At 42.6% G+C, this 23,853-nt stretch overlaps 2 protein-coding genes across 2 annotated transcripts in view; both read right to left on the minus strand.

Moving 5' to 3' along the window:
* The window catches only part of LOC126086053 (zinc finger protein 613-like), a 178,171-nt gene that overhangs the window by 82,424 nt on the left and 71,894 nt on the right, over window positions 1-23,853 (minus strand). The window lies entirely within an intron of this gene.
* Window positions 1-23,853, minus strand: part of LOC126086038 (zinc finger protein 432-like) — a 45,771-nt gene that overhangs the window by 11,182 nt on the left and 10,736 nt on the right. Inside the window, 3 exon segments of the mRNA XM_049902022.1 lie at window positions 7,982-8,077; window positions 8,342-8,468; window positions 21,636-21,850. Of these exon segments, the coding sequence (XP_049757979.1) occupies window positions 7,982-8,077; window positions 8,342-8,468; window positions 21,636-21,677 (265 nt within the window). The 5' untranslated portion in view covers window positions 21,678-21,850.

Genomic DNA, 23,853 nt, shown 5'->3' on the forward strand with positions numbered 1-23,853 from the left:
TCTTGGCTGGCAGTTTTTTTCCTTCAATGCTTCATATAAGCCATCCCATTGCCTTCTTGCCTACATGGTTTCTGCCAAGTAGTCTGAACATTTTCTTATTGACTATCCTTTGTAGTTGACTTTTCTTTTATCCCCAGCCGCTCTTAAAATTCTCCCTTTATCTTTGGTTTTGGCAAGTTTGATCATATTATGTCTTGGTGACTTTCTTTTAAGATCTACCTTATGTGGAACTCGATGAGCATCTTGGATACATATCTTCTCATCTTTCATGACATTAGGGAAGTTTTTTGCCAACAAATCTTCAACAATTATCACTGTATTTTCTGGTATCCCTCCCTGTTCTGGCACTCCAATCACTCATAGGTTATTTCTCTTGATAGAGTCTCACATGATTCTTAACATTTCTTCATTAAAAAAAAAATTATTTTATCTGATTTTTTTCAATTATATTGGTGCCAAGTGATTTGTGTTCAATCTCACCAACTCTGCTTTCCACTTGATAATTTTACTCCTCTGACTTTCTAATGAGTTGTCTAATTCTGTAATTTTATTGTTAATCTTCTGAATTTCTGATTTCTGTCTATGGATTCTTGCAGCTTATTGAATTTTTCACTATGTTCTTGAATAACCTTTTTAATTTCTTGAACTGCTTCTTCTGTGTGTTTATTGGCTTCTTCTGCGTATTGCCTGATCTCCTTCCTAATCTCGTTCCTAGTGTCTTGAAGAGTTCTGTATATTAATCTTTTGTATTCTTCATCCGGTAATATCAGGAATGCACTTTCGCCCAGAAGATCCCTTGATTCTTTGTTTTGAGAGCTTTCTGATGCGATCATGGTCTGCTTCTTTATGTGTTTTGATACTGACTGTTGTTTCCTAGTCATCTAAAATTATTTTATTAGTTTATTTTATGTTTGCTTAGGGTATCCTAGTTTCTTGCTTTGTTTTGTTTTGATATGCCCAAATGGGTCGCTTGAGTGAGCTAGCTTGAGTATTTTTGCCTTTGAAGCTCTGAACTCCTGTCACCAGATGCCTAGAGCTGTTATCAGGTATATTGGACCAGAAGTCCATTCACTTTCATTTTATGGATTCAGCTCAGGTGTCCAGGTAGCTGGTCATCAAGTGTGTGGTACAGGCTCGGTCCTACAGTCTTCGAAAGGCAGGGGTGATTGGTGTAGGTTCCAGTATCTGGTTGCAGCAGGGGTCACACTCTGAACAAGGCAGGGGGATGAGAACCATCCTCTGAGTGTCTCTGAGGAAAGCGTGTTCCTGTTTTCTAGGGCATATAGGTGTGTAGGTTCTGCAGACAGACCATGGGAATCCAATGCTTTTGGTTGTATGGACTGGGAGGTACCAGTTATCCTTGGAGCCCTGTCACGGGTGGCTGGGTGACCTGAGTGGAGCCACCACTATTTAGGCCCCTCATATGGATAAATGAGAACCCTGTTTAATAGGTAACGTGGTGTCAAACATCAAACATCCAGCTCTCCACCGCACAGCTGAAACAGTTGCAGTCTGCTAACCAGGGTGTATTCTCCTGAAAAAGGCCCACCCAGGTCTATGCTGAGGGGAAAGGTATTCAAAGTCCATGGACCATTTATGCCTGTACAGGTGCCACTTCTGTCCTGAGCTCCCCAGGTTAGTGGCACTGGGAAATTATCATTCCCCCCAGTTGTGGATTTATTCCTACTCCAAAGCCGAGAGAATGGCTCAGGACACTCAGCGAGATCTATCTCAGTTCCAGGGAAATCAGCAATCACTGAAGCCAGCTTGGGGGCCGGAGCGCGGTAAAATATATGCAAGTACTTAGCTTTTGCTGAGAGCACCATTCTTCTCTGGTTCCAGACGTGTGAGTAGGCTGTGCGGCTGGCTGTTTCTCCCTGAGGTAACTGCAGCCAAACGCTAGTACCAGCCTGCCGCAGCCGCTCCTGAAATAGTGCCTGTGGAATCCCGGAGATTCAGGTCCAGCAACTCCTCTCCGCTTCTAAACTGTCTCTCCCTCATCCTGCCGCTCAGTCTTTTTTCTAACGTTGCCTTTGATGTTCAGGGATATTAGCCTGTCATAAATATAATTGTTCCACTTGTTTTTATGGGTCTTTGTTGTAAGAGGGTTCACTGGAAGCATCTGACTCTCCACCATCTTGGCCCCACCTCCAGCAGCCGAACTCTTAACCACTACACTACCAAGGTCATATTTAATTCACTGTGCTGCAAATAAGGTCCATGAAACCCCTTTTGGGGTGGGATTTTGCAAATGAGGCATATGGAAACCTAGTGAGGGGATTGGTCAGTTTTGCCATACTGAAAGGCTTATAAAAAGAATGAATCCCAGAGAATCTTCTACCAAGAAGAAAAAGAGTCTTTTGAACCCATGGTCCCTGCACTGAAAACCTATCAGACCCAGGAGACAGGGAGCTGTAACATCACTGGGTACTTATCAGCAAATCTAAAAGATCTTTGTAAGACTGGTCTGCGCAGGGCAGAGGCCAGCCTGATGGCTGAGAGAGAAGTTTAACCTGAGGAGGCCAAGAAGAACCCTGCATGCTGGAGAGGCGTTGAGAGAGCTGTCTTGCACTGAAGAAGGGAGAATCTGCCTACAAGCTTCCTGATCCTGAACAGTTTTTCCAATTGAGTCCATGAAATGAGCAAACCTGAGGGTGCTGCAGCAATGCTACCATGGGCTGAATCTAGACACTTCCCTCTTACACCCTCTGAGGTACAAAATGTCAGTAGGGACCGCTTTGTTTGCTAACAAGAAAGACAGAAGTTACAGATGGCTACAGGGGAGATTCTTGGGGGGAAGACCTTATACACAGCTGGCAAGTAGATTATAGTGGACCAATGATGCTGGTGGCACCAGGTGGCTACAAAAGGGTCCTCACAAGAACAGATACTTCCTCTAGACTGGGCTTTGTGTACCCCATGACAGATGCAATGCCAAAAAGACTATTAAAGGATTAGATCAAAAGATACTTTACCAATTTGAGCCACTGAATTATATTTCATCAGACCAAGGAACAAATTTTACAGCCTGTGGGGGGCAGAGAAATGGCAGCAGGAGAGACTGGCAGGAGATGGTGTAGTGGGCTTCCTGGCCCACAGAGTGAGAAATCTGAGTGTCTTCGGGCAGGAGGTTTGCTGGCAGAGTAGGGTGCCTTTGGGCAATTAGTGGACCTAGGTTCGCCAACTCATAGAGCTACAGCTAAGCGTCTTTGGGCTGAGGCTTACTAGTGGAGTGGAGTATCTCAGGGCACTTATCAGCAGAGCTGACAGAGCTTTGTAACACTTGCCCAAGAGGGCATAGGCCATGGGGCCAGAGAGAGGCATGCCTGCAAGCAGAGGCTGAGAAGACGCTGTCCTGATGGAAGAGCTCTATCCTGAGCATTCTCGAACCTGAACTGTAATCTCTTACTTCCTTAACAAACTCCACAATTGAGAGTATTATATGTGAGTTCTCTGCGGCCATTGCAGTGAATTACTGAACCCAGCAGAGAAAGTACTGATTGCAACGGGAGGGACGGTTGGTGTCAGAATTGGTTAAACTGGTAGAGAGAGCAGGCGTGTCTAAGCTCTGCATCATGGAAATCAGCCTTGGGCTGTTGATCTTGATTCTCCTTCTTCCTTGGGAAGTTTGAGGAAGTCAGATGTCACGTTCATGCCATTTTACAGCTATCAATTCCTCTCCTCAGTGGCTTCCTGCTTCTCCTGGCCAGCCTGAGGATATCTCTTGGACAGACCCAGTTCTTGAATGGTCCTAGATACTCTAGCCTGGTTTTACAACAGTTCTCGTGCAGAACTCCCTTAGTGGTGCACCCTCCTCTGTGGGAAGCCCCTTTCTCATGGTGTCCCATACCTTAGAGTGTAACATGTCTTGACCAGGGTCTTGCCTTTATACTCTGCTGCCTCCACCCATGTTCACTTGTTTCCACAGCTTCTCATCTCATTGTAGGCACTTTCTCCACTGCTGTCGCATCTCCAAGTGTTACAGCTCTCTAAGTTGGGTCTGAGAGGGTCTCAGGCCCTCATGTCAAAAAGACAAGCTCACTTCCTCCTCTTGGCTCTCAGTGATCAAAATGCCCCTCCCAAAATCCTCAGTGTTTTTGTCTTTCATGTAGACCAGTCCTCAAGACTGAGCAGGGCTCCCCAGATAATCCAGGTAAAAGTTAGACTAGGCAGGTCCCCCCAGTCATTCTGGGTAAAGGTCAGTTAACGGGCAACTTCCACAGCCAATCCTAGGAGACATCAGACTGGCCATTCTCTCCAGTCAGTCCCAGTAAAAGGACAGACCTGGTGGCACTCTCCAGCAAATCCAGGTAAGGCCAGTGTAATACTGTTTGTGAAGCCAGTTGTATTCTTCTAGTTTCAGACATCGTTTAACTTCAAGACTAGGGATAAGAATCAAGATTAGTACAAAGCTCATTCCTGTGAGGTGGTGGTGCGACATATCCCCTCTCTCCAGCCTTTTCATGATTCTTAACTGCAGCGGCCTCCCTACTCACAGCACTGTCTACTCTGCTGTGTTTGATAAGTTGTTGCAGTGGCCACACAGAATTCATGGACAACACTCATATTTACGGGATTTATTAGGAGGGTAAAAAAAAAAAAAAAATGAATAAGTTCTTTTATAAGGATAAGCAGAAAGGTGGTTCCAATGAGGGGGAGGTTAAAGATGTCCCAAATGTCCAACTTTACTGAACTGCTATACCACTCCATCAATCTTTAACCCGAACTACTCCCCTTCTCCTCAGTATTCTCCTCATCTTTTAGATTCAGTAATTCGCTGTAATATCTGACAGAACACATAAAGTGTACTTAGTTCAGTGTTCTATTATGGAAGTCCAAACAAAAAACCAAACCCAGGGCCATCGAGTCCATTCCGACTCATAGCGACCCTATAGGACAGAGTAAAACTGCCCCATAGAGTTTCCAAGGAGCGCTGGGCGGATTCGAACTGTCGACCTCTTGGTTAACAGCTGTAGCACTTAACCACTACACGACCAGGGTTTCCGATTATGGAAGTAACAGGGTACAGCTAAGGATCAGGATCAGAAACAACTCACGATACATTTGTTTGATCAGGACAGCTTATTGCCCCTCTGCCACCAGGCTCTGTTGTGGCCTTGCTGCCACCATGCCCAGCTGGGTGCTTTGGGCCACTGGACCCTGATGGGTAACTTCTGCTGCCAGGCGCTGTTGGGGGCCCTCTAGGGCAACTGTTGTAATTCTTTAGCTTCATGAGTCAGCAAACCCCACCGCAGCCATCTTACTCCAGTTTCCTGGTTCCTGCCATCTTGCAATGGTGTCTCTTGCTGTATTCTGTGTCACAGCTCCTCTCTCTCTTCTCTGTGTGTCTGTCTTTAAGCCCAGCTGGATGGCATAACTGATGAATCCCCTCAGTAAGGTTCTATACACCTTATTTGCATGGCCCCACCCCACGAGGGTGCCGTGCACCATATTTACATTATTAGCAAGCTATCCAATCCTCTTGGTGGGCCACAAACACTCATTTGCATAGCCCCACACAGTCATTTGGTAGGAGTTATGAAGACTATGGCTACAAGGGCCATATTAAGTATCTCACTACACTGCAAGGTGTATAATTACAGTCTCATGCATGGGGATCACCCCTGATTCTCCTCTCACAGCTGCATCCCTCACCCTGGGATTGTTGCATCTGGCAGGAAAAAAGTAGTCTTAGGTGCAAGAATGGCATGAGAGTGGTGTCTATCCTCCTCTAACTTCAAAGGGGAAAGAAGAATCAAGAACAACAGGCCAAGGCTGGTTCCCATGAGGTGGAGGTCAGACATGCCTCCTCTCTCCACCATCTTTATGAATTCTGACATCAACCATCCCTCCCATGGCACTCTCTACTTCTCTGCTGGGTTCAATAATTCATTGCAAAGGCCGCAAAGAACTCACAGACAATACTCACCATTATGGGGTTTATTGGGGAAGTAACAGGTTACAATTTAGGATCAGGAATAATCAGGATACAGTTCCCCGATCAGGACAGCCTCTTCTTAGCCATGCCCGTAGGCACGCCTTTCTCTGGTCCTCGGCCTCTGTCCTCCTTGGGCAAGTGTTACAAAGCTCTTTTAGCTCTGCTGATAAGTGCTCCAAGATACCCCACTCCACTAGTAAGCCTCAGCCCCAAGGCGCTCACTTCTAGCTCCGTGGGTCAGAAAACCTAGCTCTCTCAAGTGCCAGGAGGCACCCCACTCTGCCTGCAATCCTCCTGCCCAAAGGCATTCAGCTTTCTTGCTCTGTGGGTCGGGTAGCCCATCTCACTGTTTCCTGCCAGTCTCTGCTGCTGGTCTCTCCTGCCACCACTTCTCTGTCACCTCTTCTCGCCATCTTCAGTGTTACAGCTCATTCTTTCTCTTTCTCTCCCAGTTTCCTGGTTCCAGTAGCTTCTCAGCACAGGAATCCCAAGTTGAAAGGACAAATTCCACCCTTGGTTCTTCTTCCTTGGTGATGGTGAGATCCACTCTTTCTCATGTCTGGAAGGGCTCATTTTAACCTAGTGGATGGCAAAACAAACCAATCCTTTTGGTGGTCCACGATAATCTTAATTTACACAGTCTCACGCAATCACCTGGGCAGGAGTTACGAGACCATGGTGAGAAAGGTGATATGAAAGCAATCGATCACACCACAATAGCGGAGCCCACTGAGTGACATCGCACAGCAGTTCCTGGCCAAAAAGTTTTCTGGTCGACAAGAGTGAACATCTGTATCAGGAAGAGTAACCATATGCCTTTCAGGTGCCCATGAGGTGCTGAAGCTATCTGCAGGAAACACTAAGAGAACTTGTCTTACGAATATCCCTAAGTTTATATCCTTTACTTATATACAACTTTCTTATATTAGACGTTGTTATCACAGATATGGCATGGCTGTGATTTCTCTGTGACCACTCTAATGGATTACCACATCCATTAGAAAAAGAGAGAGCTGAGAAAGAATGGCTGGTATCAGAAATAATGTACAAGTGTAGAAGTTGGGATATATTTGACCTCGGCATGACAGGAACCAGCTTTGGGCTGATTCTTAGAGTTATTTCAGTTTATGATACAATGGAGAATGCAAGAGGTGAAAAAAAATTTTTTCTAGTTAAAAAATCATCACGAAGAGCAGAGACTTAACAAAGAGGTACCTGTAGGTAAGAAACATTAACGGCAACTGCCAGGATGGCTAGGATTTCAGATGTACAGTACTAAGCTGATAAACTAAAGCTGATGGGAGGTTTCCTATTGAGAAGACGATCCTAGTTCCTTGCAGATATTGACAACTCATAGGGAAGTTTTGTCGAAATGAGTAAAACATATACAAAAAAGTCTATGTCAGACAATTTCAAGGGAGATGTCATTTGACAGTCTCCTTCAGGAAACAGAAGATTAACTGATTAGATTGAAGCAAATTTTAAGTTGTTAGGAGAACAAATTAGAAAATGGAAATCAGAACCTTTAGAAACCTCAGAGTGGGGGGAAAAGAGAAGCTAAGGAAGCAGATAGAAGCACAATGAGAGACCAGTCTACTGTGGAGGCAAAACATCCAAGGTGGGGTTGGATGCCAGGAAGGGAAATCCATGTTACTCAATGAGGGAGGAAGGTGCCGTCCTCTGAAGACAGTTATGAATTCAAAATTCTCTCTTGGAAGAGAGGCCTGTAAGGTGGAGTTTCACAGGAAGAGTGGTGGAAAGATATGAAGGGAAAGACTTGAGAATCCTAGGAAGAAGAAAATTATGGAAGCAAAAATGTCCAAATGTAGATCAAATAAACAGGGATCTGATCTCAGAAGAGGCAGAAGAGTATATATTTTTCTAAACTCCTAGAAAAAAAGAGAGGTCTCACATGGGGAAAGGGATACGTGGAAGCACTTTTTTTTTTATGTAGCCTCAGTCACTCCTCACAGATGTGACGCCTTCTCTCTCTTGAATGTGACTTCCACAGCCTCCCCTCCATACAGCTTTTCGCTTGCTCACCTGAAAAGATCCCACTATGGCTTTCGTCTAATAGAGTCCATGGTTTTTCTCCTCGTTCCAACCTGGAGAGTGCATCTGGTTTGCTAACTCCACACCCTGTTCATGGGAAATCACAGAATCTTAGTCACCAAACTGGCCTTGGGTTTGTGAAGACTGCAGAATGTTATATTTGTCAAAAAAGAATTTTCAATCAAAGTAAAGGTTTTTCTGTCAAGAGTAGAAAGAATATGCCCACTCATTTAGGACCAGAGAGTGCACTGAGAATCTATCACTTCTGAGCACCATAGACATTCCTAAGGTTTCAGCAACTAAGAAAGGAAAGGCCAATGACAGGGCCAATGACAGGAGAGTTGTCCTCACCAATAGACAGCAGGTTGTTATAGTTCTCCAACATCACAGCCCAGTACAGCTCCTTCTGAGCAGGGTCCAGGAGCTGCCATTCATCCCAGGTGAGCTTCACAAACACATCGCTGAATGTCAGTGACTCCTGTATTAAAAGGATCTTGTTTAATGAAGTATTTTCCATTTCATCATATGAATGAAATGTGAGGGAAGTTGTTCTGTTCATTCTTCTATATAGGCTGCTGCATACACATACCTAGGTTTTTAATATCTTATAGAAAAAGGAAAATCTTAAAAAAACTATTCTCAATTTTTGCATCCCATACTCTACTCACTTATGAAATGACAATTTTCTATAATGTGTTGCAGTGGAAATGTCTTCATAAGCTAGAAACATCTCACATTTATACACACACACACACACACACACAGACATACATATACTAGATAAATGCATATAAATACATGATAACAGAGAAGTTAACAACGTATTGTGAAATGGGACTAGAAGGACTAGCAGTATTGGCTTCTTTCTGCTTTATTGCTTTTGCTTCGTCCTGCTGTTCCTCTTCTTGCTTCTTTCTCTTTGACAGCCCTCTGTGGTGCTGCCTGCTTGTACCTATAAACTCCTTGCCAATTTCAAGACAAGGCTCTGAACCTACCAATCCCCTCTTGATAGTCCTCATACTATCAGATGTTGTCAGAACCTGCCTAACTTTAAGGGTGATAATGATTACGGTCAGCCCAATGCTGATCCCCACACGGTGGAGGCCAGGCATACCTTCACCTTCCAATCTTCTACCAGTTCTAACTCCAGAGCACACTTTTCCACAGTGTGCTCTACCTCTTTTCTGGGTTTGATTTTTTTTTATTGTGCTTTAAGTGAAAGTTTACAAATCAAGTCAGTCTCCCACACAAAAACTTATACACACATATTCCTAATTGCTCTCCCTCTCATGCGACAGCCCGCTTCCTCCCTCTACTCTCTATTCTTTGTGTCCATTTCGCCAGCTTCTAATGCCCTGTACCCCCTCATCTCCCCTCCAGGCAGAAGATGCCAACATAGTCTCAAGTGTCCACCTGATGCAAGAAGCTCACTCCTCACCAGCATCCCTCTTCAACCTATTGTACAGTCCAATCCCTATCTGAAGAGTTGGCTTTGGGAATGGTTCCTGTCCTGGGCCAACAGAAGGTCTGGGAGCCATGATCCCAAAGGTCCTTCTAGTCTCAGTCAGACCATTAAGTCTGGTCTTTTTACGAGAATTTGGGGTCTGCATCCCACTGCTCTCCTGTTCCCTCAGGGGTTCTCTGTTGTGTCCCCTGTCAGGGCAGTCATCGGTTACAGCCAGTCACCACGTAGTTCTTCTGGTCTCAGGCTGATGTAGTCTCTGGTTTATGTGGCCCTTTCTGTCTCTTGGGCTCATAATTACCTTGTGTCCTTGGTGTTCTTCATCTTCTTTGTTCCAGGTGGGTTGAGACTAATTGATGCATCTTAGATGGCCGTTTGCTAACGTTTAAGACCCCAAATGCCACTCTCCAAAGTGGGATGCAGAATGTTTCTTAATAGATTTTATTATGACAATTGACTTAGTTGTCCCCTGAAACCATGGTCCCCAAACCCCCACCCCTGCTACGCTGGGCTCTGAAGCATTCAGTTTATTCAGGAAACTTCTTTGCTTTTGGTTTAGTCCAGTTGTGCTGACCTCGCCTGTATTGTGGGTTGCCTTTCCTGTCACCTAAAGTAGTTCTTTTCTACTATGTAATTAGTGAATAGCCCTTTCCCGCCCTCTCTCCCTCCCCCCTCTCGTAACCGTCGAATAATATTTTCTTCTCTCCTTAAACTATTTCTTGAGTTCTTATAATAGTAGTCTTATACAATATTTGTCCTTTTGCAACTAATTTCACTGAGCATAATGCCTTCCAGGTTCCTCCACATTATGAAATGTTTCAGATTCCTCACTGTTCTTTATTGATGCGTAGTATTCCATTGTGTGAATATACCATATTTTATTTACCCATTCATCTGTTGATGGGCACCTTGGTTGTTTCCATCTTTTTTCTATCATAAAAAATGCTGCAATGAACATGGGTGCCCATATATCTGTTCATGTAAAGGCTCTTATTTCTCTAGGATATATTCCGAGGAGTGGGATTGCTGGATCATATGGTAGTTCTATTTCTAGCTTTTTAAGGAAGCGCCAAATCAATTTCCAAAGTGGTTGTACCATTTCACATTCCCACTAGCAGTGTATAAGTGTTCCAATCTCTCCGCAGCCTCTCCAACAATTATTGTTTCATGTTTTTTGCATTAATGCCAGCCTCGCTGGAGTGAGATTGAATTTCATTGTAGTTTTGATTTGCATTTCTCTAATGGCTAATGATAGTGAGCATTTCCTCATGTATCTGTTAGCTACCTGAATGTCTTTTTTAGTGATGTGTCTGCTCATGTCTTTTGCTCATTTTTTAATTGGGTTATTTGTCTTTTTGCAGTTGAGTTTTTGCAGTATCATGTAGATTTTAGAGATCAGGTGCTGATTGGAAATGTCATAACTAAAAACTTTTTCCCAGTCTGTAGGTAATCTTTATATTCTGTTGGTGAAGTCTTTCGATGAACATAGGTGTTTGATTTTTAGGAGCTCCCAGTTATCTAGTTTTTCTTCTGCATTGTTAGTAATGTTTTGTCTACTGTTTATGCCATGTATTAGGGCTCCTAACATTGTCCCTATTTTTTCTTCTAGGATCTTTACGTTTTAGATTTTATATTTAGGTCTTTGATCCATTTTGAGTTAGTTTTTGTGCATGGTGTGAGGTATGGGACTTGTTTCATTTTTTTGCAGATGGATATCCAGTTATAAGAGCATTATTTATTAAAGAGACTGTCTTTTCCCCATTGAACTGACTTTGGGCCTTTGTCAAATACCAGCTGCTCATATGCGGATGGATTTATGTTTGGATTCTCAATTCTATTCCATTTGTCTATGTATCTGTTGTAACAATACCAGGCTGTTTTGACTACTGTGGCGGTATAATAGGTTCTAACATCAGTTAGTGTGAGGCCTCCCACTTTGTTCTTCTTTTTCAGTAATGCTTTACTTATCCGGAGCCTCTTTCCCTTCGGAATGAAGTTGGTGATTTGTTTCTCCAACTCATTAAAGAATGTTGTTGGAATTTGGATCGGAATTCCATTAAAACTGTAGATTGCTTTTGGTAGAACCGACATTTTTATAATGTTAAGACTTCCTATCCATGAGCAAGGTATGTTTTTCCACTTATGTGGTCTCTTTTCGTTTCTTGCAGAAGTGTTTTGTAGTTTTCTTTGTATAAGTCTTTTACAACTCTGGTAGGATTTATTGCAAAGTGTTTTATCTTCCGGAGGCTTACTGAAAATGGTATTGATTTGGTGATTTCCTCTTCAATGTTCTTTTTGTTGGTGTAGAGGAATCCAACTGATATTTGTATGTTTACCTTGTATCCCGATACTCTGCTGAACTCTTCTATTAGTTTCAGTAGTTTTCTAGAGGATTCCTTAGGGTCTTCTGTGTATAAGATCATGTCATCTGCAAAAAGAGATAATTTTACTTCTTCCTTGCCACTCTGGATGCCCTTTATACCTTTATCTAGCCTAACTGCTCTGGCTAGGACTTCCAGCAGTGTTGAATAGGAGTGGTGATAAAGTACACCCTTGTCTGGTTCCTGATCTCAAGGGGAATGCGTTCAAACTCTCTTAATTTAGGAAGATGCTGGCTCTTGGCTTTGTATAAATGCCCTTTATGATGTTGATGAATTTTCCTTCTTATTTTGCTGAGTTTTTTTTTTTTTATCATGGATGAGTGTTGAACTGTGTCAAATGCCTTCTCTGCATGAATTGATAAAATCATGTGGTTCTTGTCTTTTGTTTTATTTATATGATGTATTACACTAACTGTTTTTCTAATGTTGAACCATCTCTGCATACGTGGTATGAATCCCACTTGGCGATGGTGAATTTTTTTTTTTTTTTTGGTATGTTGTTGAATTCTATTGGCCAGGATTTTGTTGAGGATTTTTGCACCTAAGTTCATGAGGGATATGGGTCTGTAATTTTCTTTTTCTGTAGTGTCTTCCCCTGCTTTTCGTATCAGGGATATGCTGGCTTCATAGCATGAGTTTGGGAGTATTCCGTCCTTTTCTATGCTCTGAAATACCTTAAGTAGTAGTGCTGTTAACTCTTCTCTGAAAGTTTGGTAGAACTCTGCAGTGAAGTCGTCTGGGCCAGGGCTTTTTTTTGTTTGGAGTTTTTTGATTACCTCTTTAGTCTCTTCTTTTGTTATAGGTCTATTTAGTTGTTCTTCCTCTGTTTGTGTTAGTTGAGGTAGGTAGTGTGTTCCCAGGAATTCATCAATTTCTTCTACGTTTTCAAATTTATTAGAGTATAATTTTTCATAGTAATCTGATATGATTCTTTTAATTTCAGTTAGGTCTGTTGTAATATCACCCATCTCATTTTTTATTTGAGTTGTTTGCTTCCTCTCCTTTTTTCTTTTATCAGTTTGGCCAATGGTTTATCAATTTTGTTGATTTTTTTTTAAGAACCAGCTTTTCATCTTGTTAACTCTGTCAACTGTTTTTTTGTTTTCTATTTCATTAATTCTGCTCTAAGTTTTATTATTTTTTTCCTTGTGGTGCCTGAAGATTTCTTTTGTTGTTCTCTATTTGTTCAAGTTGTAGGGAGAATTCCTTGATTTTGGCCCTTTCTTCTTTTTGTACGTGTGCATTTATCGATATAAACTGACCTCTGAGCATTGCTTTCGCTGTGTCCCAAAGGTTCTGATAGGAAGTGTTTTCATTCTCATTGGATTCTATGAATTTCTTTATTCCATCCTTAATGTCTTCTATAATCCAGTCTTTTTTGAGCAGGGTATTGTTCAGTTTCCAAGTGTTTGATTTCTTTTCCCTGCTTTTTCTGTTATTGAGTTCCACTTTTATGGCCTTATGGCCAGAGAAGATTGTTTGTAATATGTTGCTATTTTGGATTCTGCTAAGGCTTGCTATATGATGCAATATGTGGTCTATTCTAGAGAATATTCCATGTGCACGAGAAAAGAACGTATACTTGGTTGCTGTCGGGTGGAGTGTTCTGTATGTGTCTATGAGGTCAAGTAGGTTTACCGTGCCATTTAGATCTTCTGTCTTTATTGACCTTCTTTATGGATGTCGTCTCCTTCGCCAAAACTGATGTGCTGAAGTCTCCTACTATTATTGTGGAGCTGTGTATCTCATTTTTCAGTGTTGATAGAGTTTGTTTTATGTATCTTGCAGCCCTGTCATTGAGTGCATAAATATTTAATATGGCTATATCTTCTTGGTATATTGTCCCTTTAATCATTGTATAGTGTCCTTCCTTACTGGTTATGATGGATTTAAAGTCTATTTTGTCAGAAATTAATATTGCCACTCCTGCTGTTTTTTGATTGTTGTTTGCTTGATATATTTTTTTTACATCCTTTGAGTTTTGGTTTGTTTGTGTCTCTAAGTCTAAGCTGTGTCTCTTGTAGGGAGCATATAGACAGATCTTGTTTTTTAATCCATTCTGTCACTGTCTGTCTCTTTATGGTGCATTTAGTCCATTTACATTCAGCATAATTATGGATAAGTATGAACTTAGTGTTATCATTTTGATGTCTTTTTTGGTGTGTTGACAGTTTCTTTTTCCCACTTATTTTCATGTGCTGAGTAGATTATTTTTATATATTGTCGTTTCCTCATATTCATTGTTGTTGATTTTGTTTCTGCTGAATCTCTATTTTTTTCCTGTATTTTATTTTGATGCGTAGAATAGTTTATTTCCTTTGTGGTTACCTTATTACATACCCCTATTTTTCTAAATTTAAACCTAACTTTTATTTCTTTGTATCGGCTTATCTTCCTCACCGTATGGAAGATCTGTGACTACATTTCTTCGCCCCTCTTTATTATTTTAATATTGTCTTCTTTTACAGATTAACATCGCTGTTACCCTGTTTTGAGTGGTTTTGTTTTTATCTTGCTTTGTTTTATTCATTTCCCTGTCTGGGTTGACTTCTGATTGCTCTGACTAGTGTTCTAGTCTTGGGTTGACACCTGATATTGATTTTCTAACCAAAGAACTCCCTTTAGAATTTCTTGTAGTTTTGGTTTGGTTTTTCACAAATTCCCTAAACTTCTGTTTATCTGGAAATGTCCTAATTTCACCTTCATATTTAAGAGACAGATTTGCTGGATATATGATTCTTGGCTGGCAATTTTTTTCTTCAATTTTTAGAATAAGTCATCCCATTGCCTTATTGCCTGCAAGGTTTCTGTCGAGTAGCCCGAGCTTGTTCTTACTGACTCTCCTTTGTAGGTGACTTTTCATTTATCCCTAGCTGCTCTTAAAATTCTCTCCTTATCTTTGGTTTTGGCAAGTTTGATTATGTCTTGGTGACTTTCTTTTAAAATCTACCTTATGTGGAGTTCGATGAACATCTTGGATAGATATCTGCTCATTTTTCACGATATCAGGGAAGTTTTCTGCCAACAATTCTCTGTGTATTTTCTGTTATCCTTCCCTGTTCTGGTACTCCAATCACTCAGGGGTTATTTCTCTTGACAGTCTTACATGATTCTTAAGTTTTCTTCATTTTTTAAAATTCTTTTATCTAATTTTTCTTCAAATATATTAGCGCCAAGTGATTCATCTTAAAGTTCAGAAATTCTGCATTCTACGTGCTCAAGTCTGCTCTCTTTCTATTGAGTTGTCCACTTCTGTAATTTTATTGTTAATCTTCTGAATTTCTGATTGCTATCTATGGATTTGTCCAGCTTATTAAGTTTTTCATTATGCTCCTGAATGATCTTTTGAATTTCTCCAATTGCTTTATCTGTGTGTTCCTTGGCTTGTTCTGCGTATTGCCTCATTTCCTTCCTGATGTCTTGAAGGGTTCTGTATATTAATATTTTGTATTCTGCCTTTGGTAATTCTAGGAATGCACTTTCATCTAGAAGATCCCTTGATTCTGTTTTGAGAGCCTGCTGAGGTGATCGTGGTCTGTTTCTTTATGTGACTTGATATTGACTGTTGTCTCTGAGCCATCTATAAGTTATTGTATTAGTTTATTTTATGCTTGCTTACTGTGTCATAGCTTCTTGCTTTATTTTGATATGCTGAAATGGGTTGCCTGAGTGAGCTAGCTTTATTTTCACCTTTGGAGCTCTGACATCCTGTCCCCAGATGGGTAGAACTGTTATCAAGTATATGAGCCTAGGAGCCCATTCGCTTTTCTTGCATGAATTCAGCTCAGGTGTCCAGGTAGCTGTGTGGTACAAGGCTCTGTACTACAGTCTTCGAGGGGCGGGGTGATTGGTGTAGGTACCAGTATCTGGTTGCAGCAAGGGGTCACACTCTGAACAAGGCAGGAGGCTGAGAATTGTCCCATACGTGTCTCTGAGGAAAGCACATCCCTGTTCCCTAGAGCACACAGATGGTTGGGTTCTGGAGATGGACCATGGCACCCAATGTTTTTGGTTCTATGGACTGGGAGGTACCAATTATCCTTGGATCCTTGTCGCAGGTGGCTGGGTGACCAGAGTGGAGCTACCAGTCCTTAGGCCCCTTATGTGGGTAGGTGAGGACCCTGTTTAATATGGAAAGTAATGTCAAACATCAAACACCCAACTCTGCCACACAGCTGAAACGGCTGGAGTCTGCCAACAAGGGCCTATTCTCTTGAAATAGGCCCACACAGGTCCATACAGAGGTGAAAGGAACTCCAACTCCACGGACCATTTATGCCTGGACAGGAACCGCTTCTGTCCTGAGCTCCCCCAGTTAGTGGAGCTGACAAATTACCTTTTCCCCTAATTGCAAATTTTTTCCTTCTCCAAGGCCGGGAGGATGGCTCTAAGTGCTGAACAGGGCGTATATCAGACCCAGTGAATTCAGCCGCTGAAGCCAGCTTGGGGGCGGGGGGCGGAGTGTAGTAAAATATACGCAAATACTTAGCGAAAGCACCGTTCTTTTCTGGTTCCGTAGGTGTAAGCAGGCTGTGGGGCTGGCTGCTTCTCCCTGAGGAAACTGCAGCTGAACACTAGTACCAGCCCACCACCACAGCTCCCAGGAATGGTGCCTGAGGGCTCCCCGTGATTCAGGTCCGGTAACTCCTCTCCACTTCTGAACTGTCTCTTACGCCCACTGCCCATCAGTTCGTTTTCTGAGCTTGCCTTTGATGCTCAGGGCTCCTAGCTTGTCATAAATATACTCATTTCGCTTGTCTTTTCAGGTCTTTATTGTAAAGAGGACTTGCCATAAGCGTCTGAATCCTGGCTCCGCCTCTCGATTTTTTTTTGTCTCGTGCTTTAGGTAAAAGTTTACAGGGTTAGTTTTTCATTAAACAATTAATCCACAAATTGTTTTATGACACTGGTTGACAATCCTGCGATGTGTCAACACACTCCCTTTTTCCACCTCAGGTTCCCTTCCTCCATTTGGCCAGTTTTTCTGTCCCTTTCTGCTTTCGTCTTTGCTTTTGGGCTGGTGTGCCCATTAGTCTCGTATACATGACTGAAATATGAAGTATGCTCCTCATGTTTGTTATTGTTTGCCCTATATCCAGTGCCATCGAGTCGATTCCAACTCACGGCAACCCTATAGGACAGGGTAGAACTGCCCCACAGAGTTCCCAAGGAGCGCCTGGTGGATTTGAACTGCCGACCCTTTGGTTAGCAGCCATAGCACTTAACCACTGTTTGCCCTATAGACCTGCCTAATCTTTGGCTGAAGGATGAACCTCAGGAGTGACTTCAGTGCTGAGTTAAACGGGTGTCCAGGGACCATACTCTCAGGGTTTCTCCAGTCTCTGTCAGATCAGCACGTTTGGTCCTTTGTTTGTGAATCCGAATTTTATTCCACATTTTTCTCTCACTCTGTCTCGCAACCTCTATTGTGATCTCTGTAGAGCAGTCAGGGGCAGTTGCTGGGCACCACCTAGTTATTCTAGGTTCAGTATGGCAGAGGTTGTGGTAGTTGTAGTCCATTAGTCCTTTAGACTAATCTTTCCCTAGTGTCTTTGGTTTTCTTTATGCTCCTTTGCTCCAGCTGGGATGGGACCAGTAGATATACCTTAGACGGCCACTCACAGGCTTTTAAAACCCCAGATGCTACTCACCACAGTCAAAGGTAGATTATTTTCTTTATGAAATATTCATTCCAATTGAGGTATATGTCCCCCAAGACCATTGTCTCCAGCCCTCAGCCCAGTAACTCGGTTCCTCAGGGAGTCTGGATGTGTCTGTGATGCTTCTATGAATGTGCCTTGGTCAATTTCTGTTGACTCCCCAGTATGGGTCTGATGACTTCTTGCAGTGGCAGGTTCAATACACGACAGCTCTCTCAGCTTTTCTCAGCCCCCTGAGGACAGTCTCCTCTTAGCCCTCTGTGGACAGGATTCTCACAGTCTACTCAGGAAATGCTCCTCTTGGCCCTGCTCTCTGTCACCACCTGCTCTGCCACTGGGCCCCTTCTGGACCTCTTGCCACTGGCTCTGCTGCTCAGCCTCTCGCTGTCTTCAGTGTTACAGACCTTGACCAGTGAGTGTCTTCTTGGAGGTTCCTTGCCTCTTCTAGAGAGCTTCTTTCTCCTTTATTCCTTTGGCTTCTTCCCGCTGTTTCTCTTCTTGCTTCCCTCTGTTTGACAAGCCTCTGTGGGGCTGGGTGCTTGTACCTATAAACTCCCTGTCAATTTTAAGACAAGGCTATGTACCGACCAATTCCCTCTTGATTGTCCTCAGATGCCTCATTTGCACAGTAGGTATGGTTGGGCTACAACTCAACTCATTTGCATAATCTATTGACCAAAGCCTACAGGGTACATACCAATCACATGGCAGGTTGCAGCCCAGGGCCAGGCAGGAAGTATCAAACCAAGCTGTTTCCAACTTAACCCAGGAAATGTCAATCAAGCTGGACAAAAGTATCAAAATGTCTGGGGTTTCCAAACAACCAAGGCAAAAGGCCACAAAAAGGAATTCATTTCACCACACGAATTAAATACACTAAGGAGATTATTAGTCAATTATAATGTACAACTGAAGAAATTATCCTAAATGTAGTAGAGACAGAAAGAGAGAATATAAAGGAGAGGTAAGTAAACAGAGTGAGAATGTCTACCTGTAGTGAAATGAGCTCCTTTATGTGGGCTTTTACTTGGTGGTTTGGGAAGTATATAGGCAATCTTTCCCCCAAGCCCTAAGGAGTTACATTTGCCCTAGTTTTCTATCCTAGAGGGTTTGTCACATTTCTTGGGTAAGTTGTAAATACCACAGTTTGATACTTTCTGTCTGCTCCTGGGCTGTAGTCTGCCCTGTAACTGGTATACGCATCTTGCAGGATTGATTAATATACTATGCAAAGAAGTGTCTACAGTCTAGTATGCAAATTAAGTGTCTATGTCCTACTGAGAGGGAATTGGTCCCTTCATGGCCTTCTGAGAAGAGATGTGCCTTGAAAATGACGAGTTTGTGTATGTATGCAGCCAACTCTACAGCATTTTCAAAAAAGAAATAGGAAGCAGAAATAAGAAAAGACAAGAGAGAAGCAGAGAGGAGGCAAAGAGCCTCCTAAAGGTTCTAACTCTGGAACGAGGGCTAACTCTGAAGACAGCAAGAGGCTCAGAAGGGGCCTTGTGGCAGTGTCAGTGGCAAAAAGCCTGGAAAGGGACTGGCAGCAGTGCTGTCACTGACAGGCCTGGAAGGGGCCCTGTGGCAGAGCCAGTGGTGATAGGTTGCAGGGCCAAGAAGAGTCTCTCCTGAGGGGACCGTGAGGAGCCTGTACTCAGGGGGCTTAGAGGAGGCCTGCACGGGAGAGAGGAGCTGAGAGAGCTGTCCTGCACTGAAGACGGAAGACTTTGCCTGCATGGTTCCCGATCCTGATTCCTGAGTTACGGCCGGTTGATCCTGATCCCATGTTACACCCTGTTCCTTAATAAACCACTTAACTGTAAGTACCGTCTGCAAGTTCTTTGTGGCCATTGCAACAAATAATCAAACCCAGAAGAGAAGTAAAGAGTGTTGTGGAAGGGATGGCTGGTGTCAGAATTGGTAAAAAGGTTGGGAAGTAAAGGTATGTCTGACCTCTACCTCATAGCAATTAGCTGATCTGGGTCATTATCCCCCCTTAAGTTAGGTTCTGATGCTAGTACTTGCAGTGCACTGAATTACCTAATATGGCCCTTCTAGCCATAGTCTAAGGAACTCTGCTAGTGCAGTGGTTAATCACTCATCTGCTAACCAAAAGGTCAGTGGTTGGAACCCACCAATTGCTCCGTGGGGGCAAGATGCAGCAGCCTGCTTCCATAAAGACCTACAGCCTTGGAAACCCTATAGAGCATTCTACTCTTATCTACAGGGTCGCCATGAGTAGGAATTGACTTGATGGCAGTGGGTTTAGCCATACATAGACGTTGTGATTTCCAAAAATGATCAAATAGACTATGCAAATAAGGTGCTTGTGCTCATCAAGGAGGCCGGATAGTCTGTCAATAATGCAAATAAGGTGCATAGAAACCCTGTGGGGATGGGACCATGCAAATAAGGTGTATAAAACCCTAACAAGGGGATTAGTCAGTTTTGCCATCCCACTAGGCTTAAAATGGGCTCATCTCAAAAGCAAAAGAGGAGGCCTCACTACCAATAAGAACCAGGTCAGGAGTGCTTCCTTTTGACCCAGGGTCCCTGTGCTAAGAACCTCCTAGACCCAGGAGACAAGAGAGGTGTAATATTAGGGAAGAGATGCCTGGGAACAGTGGTAAGTACAGCAGAGTCCAGTGTCAAAGAAATGGTGGTAGCAGAACCAGAACACTGGTTCTACAAGGTGCGGTGAGTTTCCCGGCCCACGGAGCAATGTGGATACAGTAGACATGTCAACTGGCAGTTAAAGTGGGAGTGCCAACCCTTGGAGCAAGAGAGCCGAGCGCCTTCCAGCAGAAGGCTTGCTGGCAGAGTGGGATGCCTCCAGACATTTTTAGGCAGAGGTAAATACCTTTGTAACACTTGACTGAGCAGAGGCCAGGCAGAGGGCTGAGGCCCAAGAGAGGGAGCCTGTCCTATGGGGGCTGAGTGGAGCCTGTCCTAAGGATGCTGAGAGGAAACTGCCATCATGAGGCGGAGAGGAGCCCTGGATGGGAGATAAGAGACAGAAAAAGCTGTCCTGTGCTGAAGAAGGAAGACTTTGTCTACGTGCTTCCTGATCCTGCTCCTGAGTTACAGCCCCGTGATTCTGATCCCCAGTTATAAGCTGTTACTTCCCTAATAAACTCCATAACTGTAAGTACAGTCATTGAGTTCTATGTGGTCACTGCAACAAATTATCAAACTCAGCCCAGAGGCAGAGAATGTTATGGAGGGATGGCTGCTGTCAGAATTAGTAAAAAGTTTGGAGGGTGCAGGTATGTTTGACCTTCACCTCATAGGAATCAGCCTTGGATTGATGTTGATTCTCTCTTCTACCCCTGATGTTACAGAAGGTTGAAAGCTGCCCGTCATTTTTATATTACTATTACTACTAGTCCCATTTTACATGCATTTATGAGAATGTTACAACTAGAATGCTGCTTAAGAGCAGGGATGGTGAGACTGTGTCTCACATACTTTGGACATGTTACCAGGACAGATCAGTCCCTGGAGAAGGACATCATGCTTGGTAAAGGGTCGGCGAAAAAGAGGAAGACGCTCAACAAGATGGATTGACACAGTGGCTGCAATAATGGGCTCAAGCATAATAACGATTATGAGGATGGCAGAAGACTGGGCAGTGCTTCCTTCTGTAGTACATAGGGTCACTATGAGTCAGAACCAACTTGATGGCACCTAACAACAACATGAGAATGATGCTGTTCAGGACGACGTCCGCCAAATCACCTCCAGGAAGAAACATCAAAGAAACTTACTCAAACAAGTCTCATGGAATATTGAAGTCCCTCAAGGAGCTTATCTTCTTTCTCCTCAGAAACTGGGCTTAGCATTTATATTATAATGATTCTCTTGGATTGGCCAGAGAAATACTAAATGCAAGTTGACAGCTAATGTAACCCCAAAAATCCTCAGTCACATATTATGTTCAATGTAAATAATTTAGTGTAAATACCATAAACGATATGTTCCTGATTCTACATTGCTTGAAGTTAAAGTGAAAATCTAAGTTTATTTCTATCTAGCTTCCACTTTTCCAAAGTAATACTTTTCGCATGAACTGAGCTGATATTTTACAGGCCTCTGCAAATCCATTAGGGAACAAATAAAAGCATAAAACAAACCAAAATCACCTGGGCTATCACCATTTTCTTGGTGACATTTCTTTGGGACATTGCCAGCAACTCGGATGCTTTGCCTTTGTGTTTTCTGGATCAGCTCTAATTTCTGTTCAGAAATTTCAGTCTGCCAACAAGGGTTTCCCAAAAATGACAATACTCAAGTCCTGTAACCTCTTCCTTCTTCCCTCAAATGATTCTTTTGTTGCTCGGGGGTCAAAACCTGCAGGCTGAAGGGAAAATTCAATGTGAGTGGCACATTATCTCTAGGACCAAATGCTGTTACTGCTCCTGGCACTCTCCGTAACACGCATCCCCCAGTACTGTTGACTGTTCCTTTATTTGGTGACTCAGAACATTTCACACCCATGGGCAATAAAAACCTAAGATCTGAAATTTGCAGAGATAATGATAAAAGATATCTCTTCAAAAAATGGTGCTTGGGGAAAGAGGCCCTGGATAAGTAAAGCAGTACTGAAAAAGAAGAAAATGGGAGAGCTCACTCTACCTGATTTTATAACCTCTTACACTTGCACAGTAGTCAAAACAGCATGGTACTGGTACAACAACAGACACATAGACCAATGGAACAGAACTGAGAATTCAGACATAAAACCATCCACATATGAGCAGCTGCTATTTGACAAAGGCCCAAAGTCAGTTAAATGGGGAAAAGACAGTCTTCTGAACAAATGGTACTGGCGTAACTGGATATCCATCTGCCAAAAAATGAAACAAGACCCATACCTCAGACCACACACAAAAACAAACTCAAAATGGATCAAAGACCTAAATATAAAATCTAAAATGATAAAGATCATCGAAGAAAAAATAGGGACGTTACGAGCCTTAATACATGGCATGAACAGTATACAAAATATTACTAAAAGTGCAGAAGAGAACTAGGTAACTGAGAACTCCTAAAAATCAAACACCTACGCTCATTCAAAGACTTCACCAAAAGAATAAAAAGATTACCTACAGACTGGGAAAAAGTTTTTAGCTGTGACATTTCTGACCAGTGCCTGATCTCTAAAATCTACATGATACTGCAAAAACTCAACTGCAAAAAGACAAATAACCCAATTAAAAAATGGGCAAAGGATATGAACAGACACTTCACTAAAGAAAATATTCAGGTAGCTAACAGATACATGAGGGAATGCTCATGATCATTAGCCATTAGAGAAATGCAAATCAAAACTACAATGAGATTCCATCTCACTCCAACAAGGGTGGTTTTAATCCAAAAAATAGATGATAATAAATGTTGGAGAGGTTGTGGAGAGACTGGAACACTTATACACTGCTAGGAGGAATGTAAAATGGTACAACCACTTTGGAAATCAATTTGGCGCTTCCTTAAAAATCTAGAAAGAGAACTACCACACGATCCAGCAATGCTACTCCCTGGGATATACCCTAGAGAAATAAGAGCCTTTACACCAACAGATACATGCACACCGATGTTCACTGCAGCACTGTTTACAACAGCAAAAAATGGAAGCAACCAAGGTGCCCATCAGTGGATGAAAGAATAAATAAATCATGGTATATTCACACAGTGGAATACTGCACATTGACAAGGAGCAATGATAAATCCATTAAACATCTTATAACAAAGAGAAATCTGGAAGGTATTATGCTGAGAGAAATTAGTCAGCTGGAAAAGGACAAATATTGTATAAGACCACTATTACAAGAACTTGATAAATAGTTTAAACAGAGTAGAAAATATTCTTTGATGGTTTACGGGAGTGGTGAGGGAGTGCGGAAGGAAGAGTGGTTTTCACTAATTAGATAGTAGATAAGAACTATTTTAGGGTGAAGGGAAAGACAACACACAATATAGGAGAGGTAAGCACAACTGGACTAAACCAAAAGCACAGAAGGTTCCTGAATAAACTGAATGCTTTGAATTCCAGCATAGCAGGGGCGGGGGTTTGGGGACCATGGTTTCAGGGGACATCTAGGTCAATTGGCCTAATAAAATCTATTAGGAAAACATTCCGCATCTCACTTTGCATAGTGGCATCTGGGGTCTTAAACTCTAGTAAGAGGCCATCTAAGATGCATCAAGTGGTCTCAACCAAACTGGAGCAATGAAAAATGATGAACACCAAAGACACAAGGTAATTATGAGCCCAAGAGACAGAAAGGACCACATAAACCAGAGACTACATCAGCCTAAGACCAGAAGAACTAGATGGTGCCTGGCTACAACTGATGACTA

Source organism: Elephas maximus, chromosome 11 (assembly GCF_024166365.1).
Source record: "Elephas maximus indicus isolate mEleMax1 chromosome 11, mEleMax1 primary haplotype, whole genome shotgun sequence".
NCBI classification, from domain to species: domain Eukaryota; kingdom Metazoa; phylum Chordata; class Mammalia; order Proboscidea; family Elephantidae; genus Elephas; species Elephas maximus.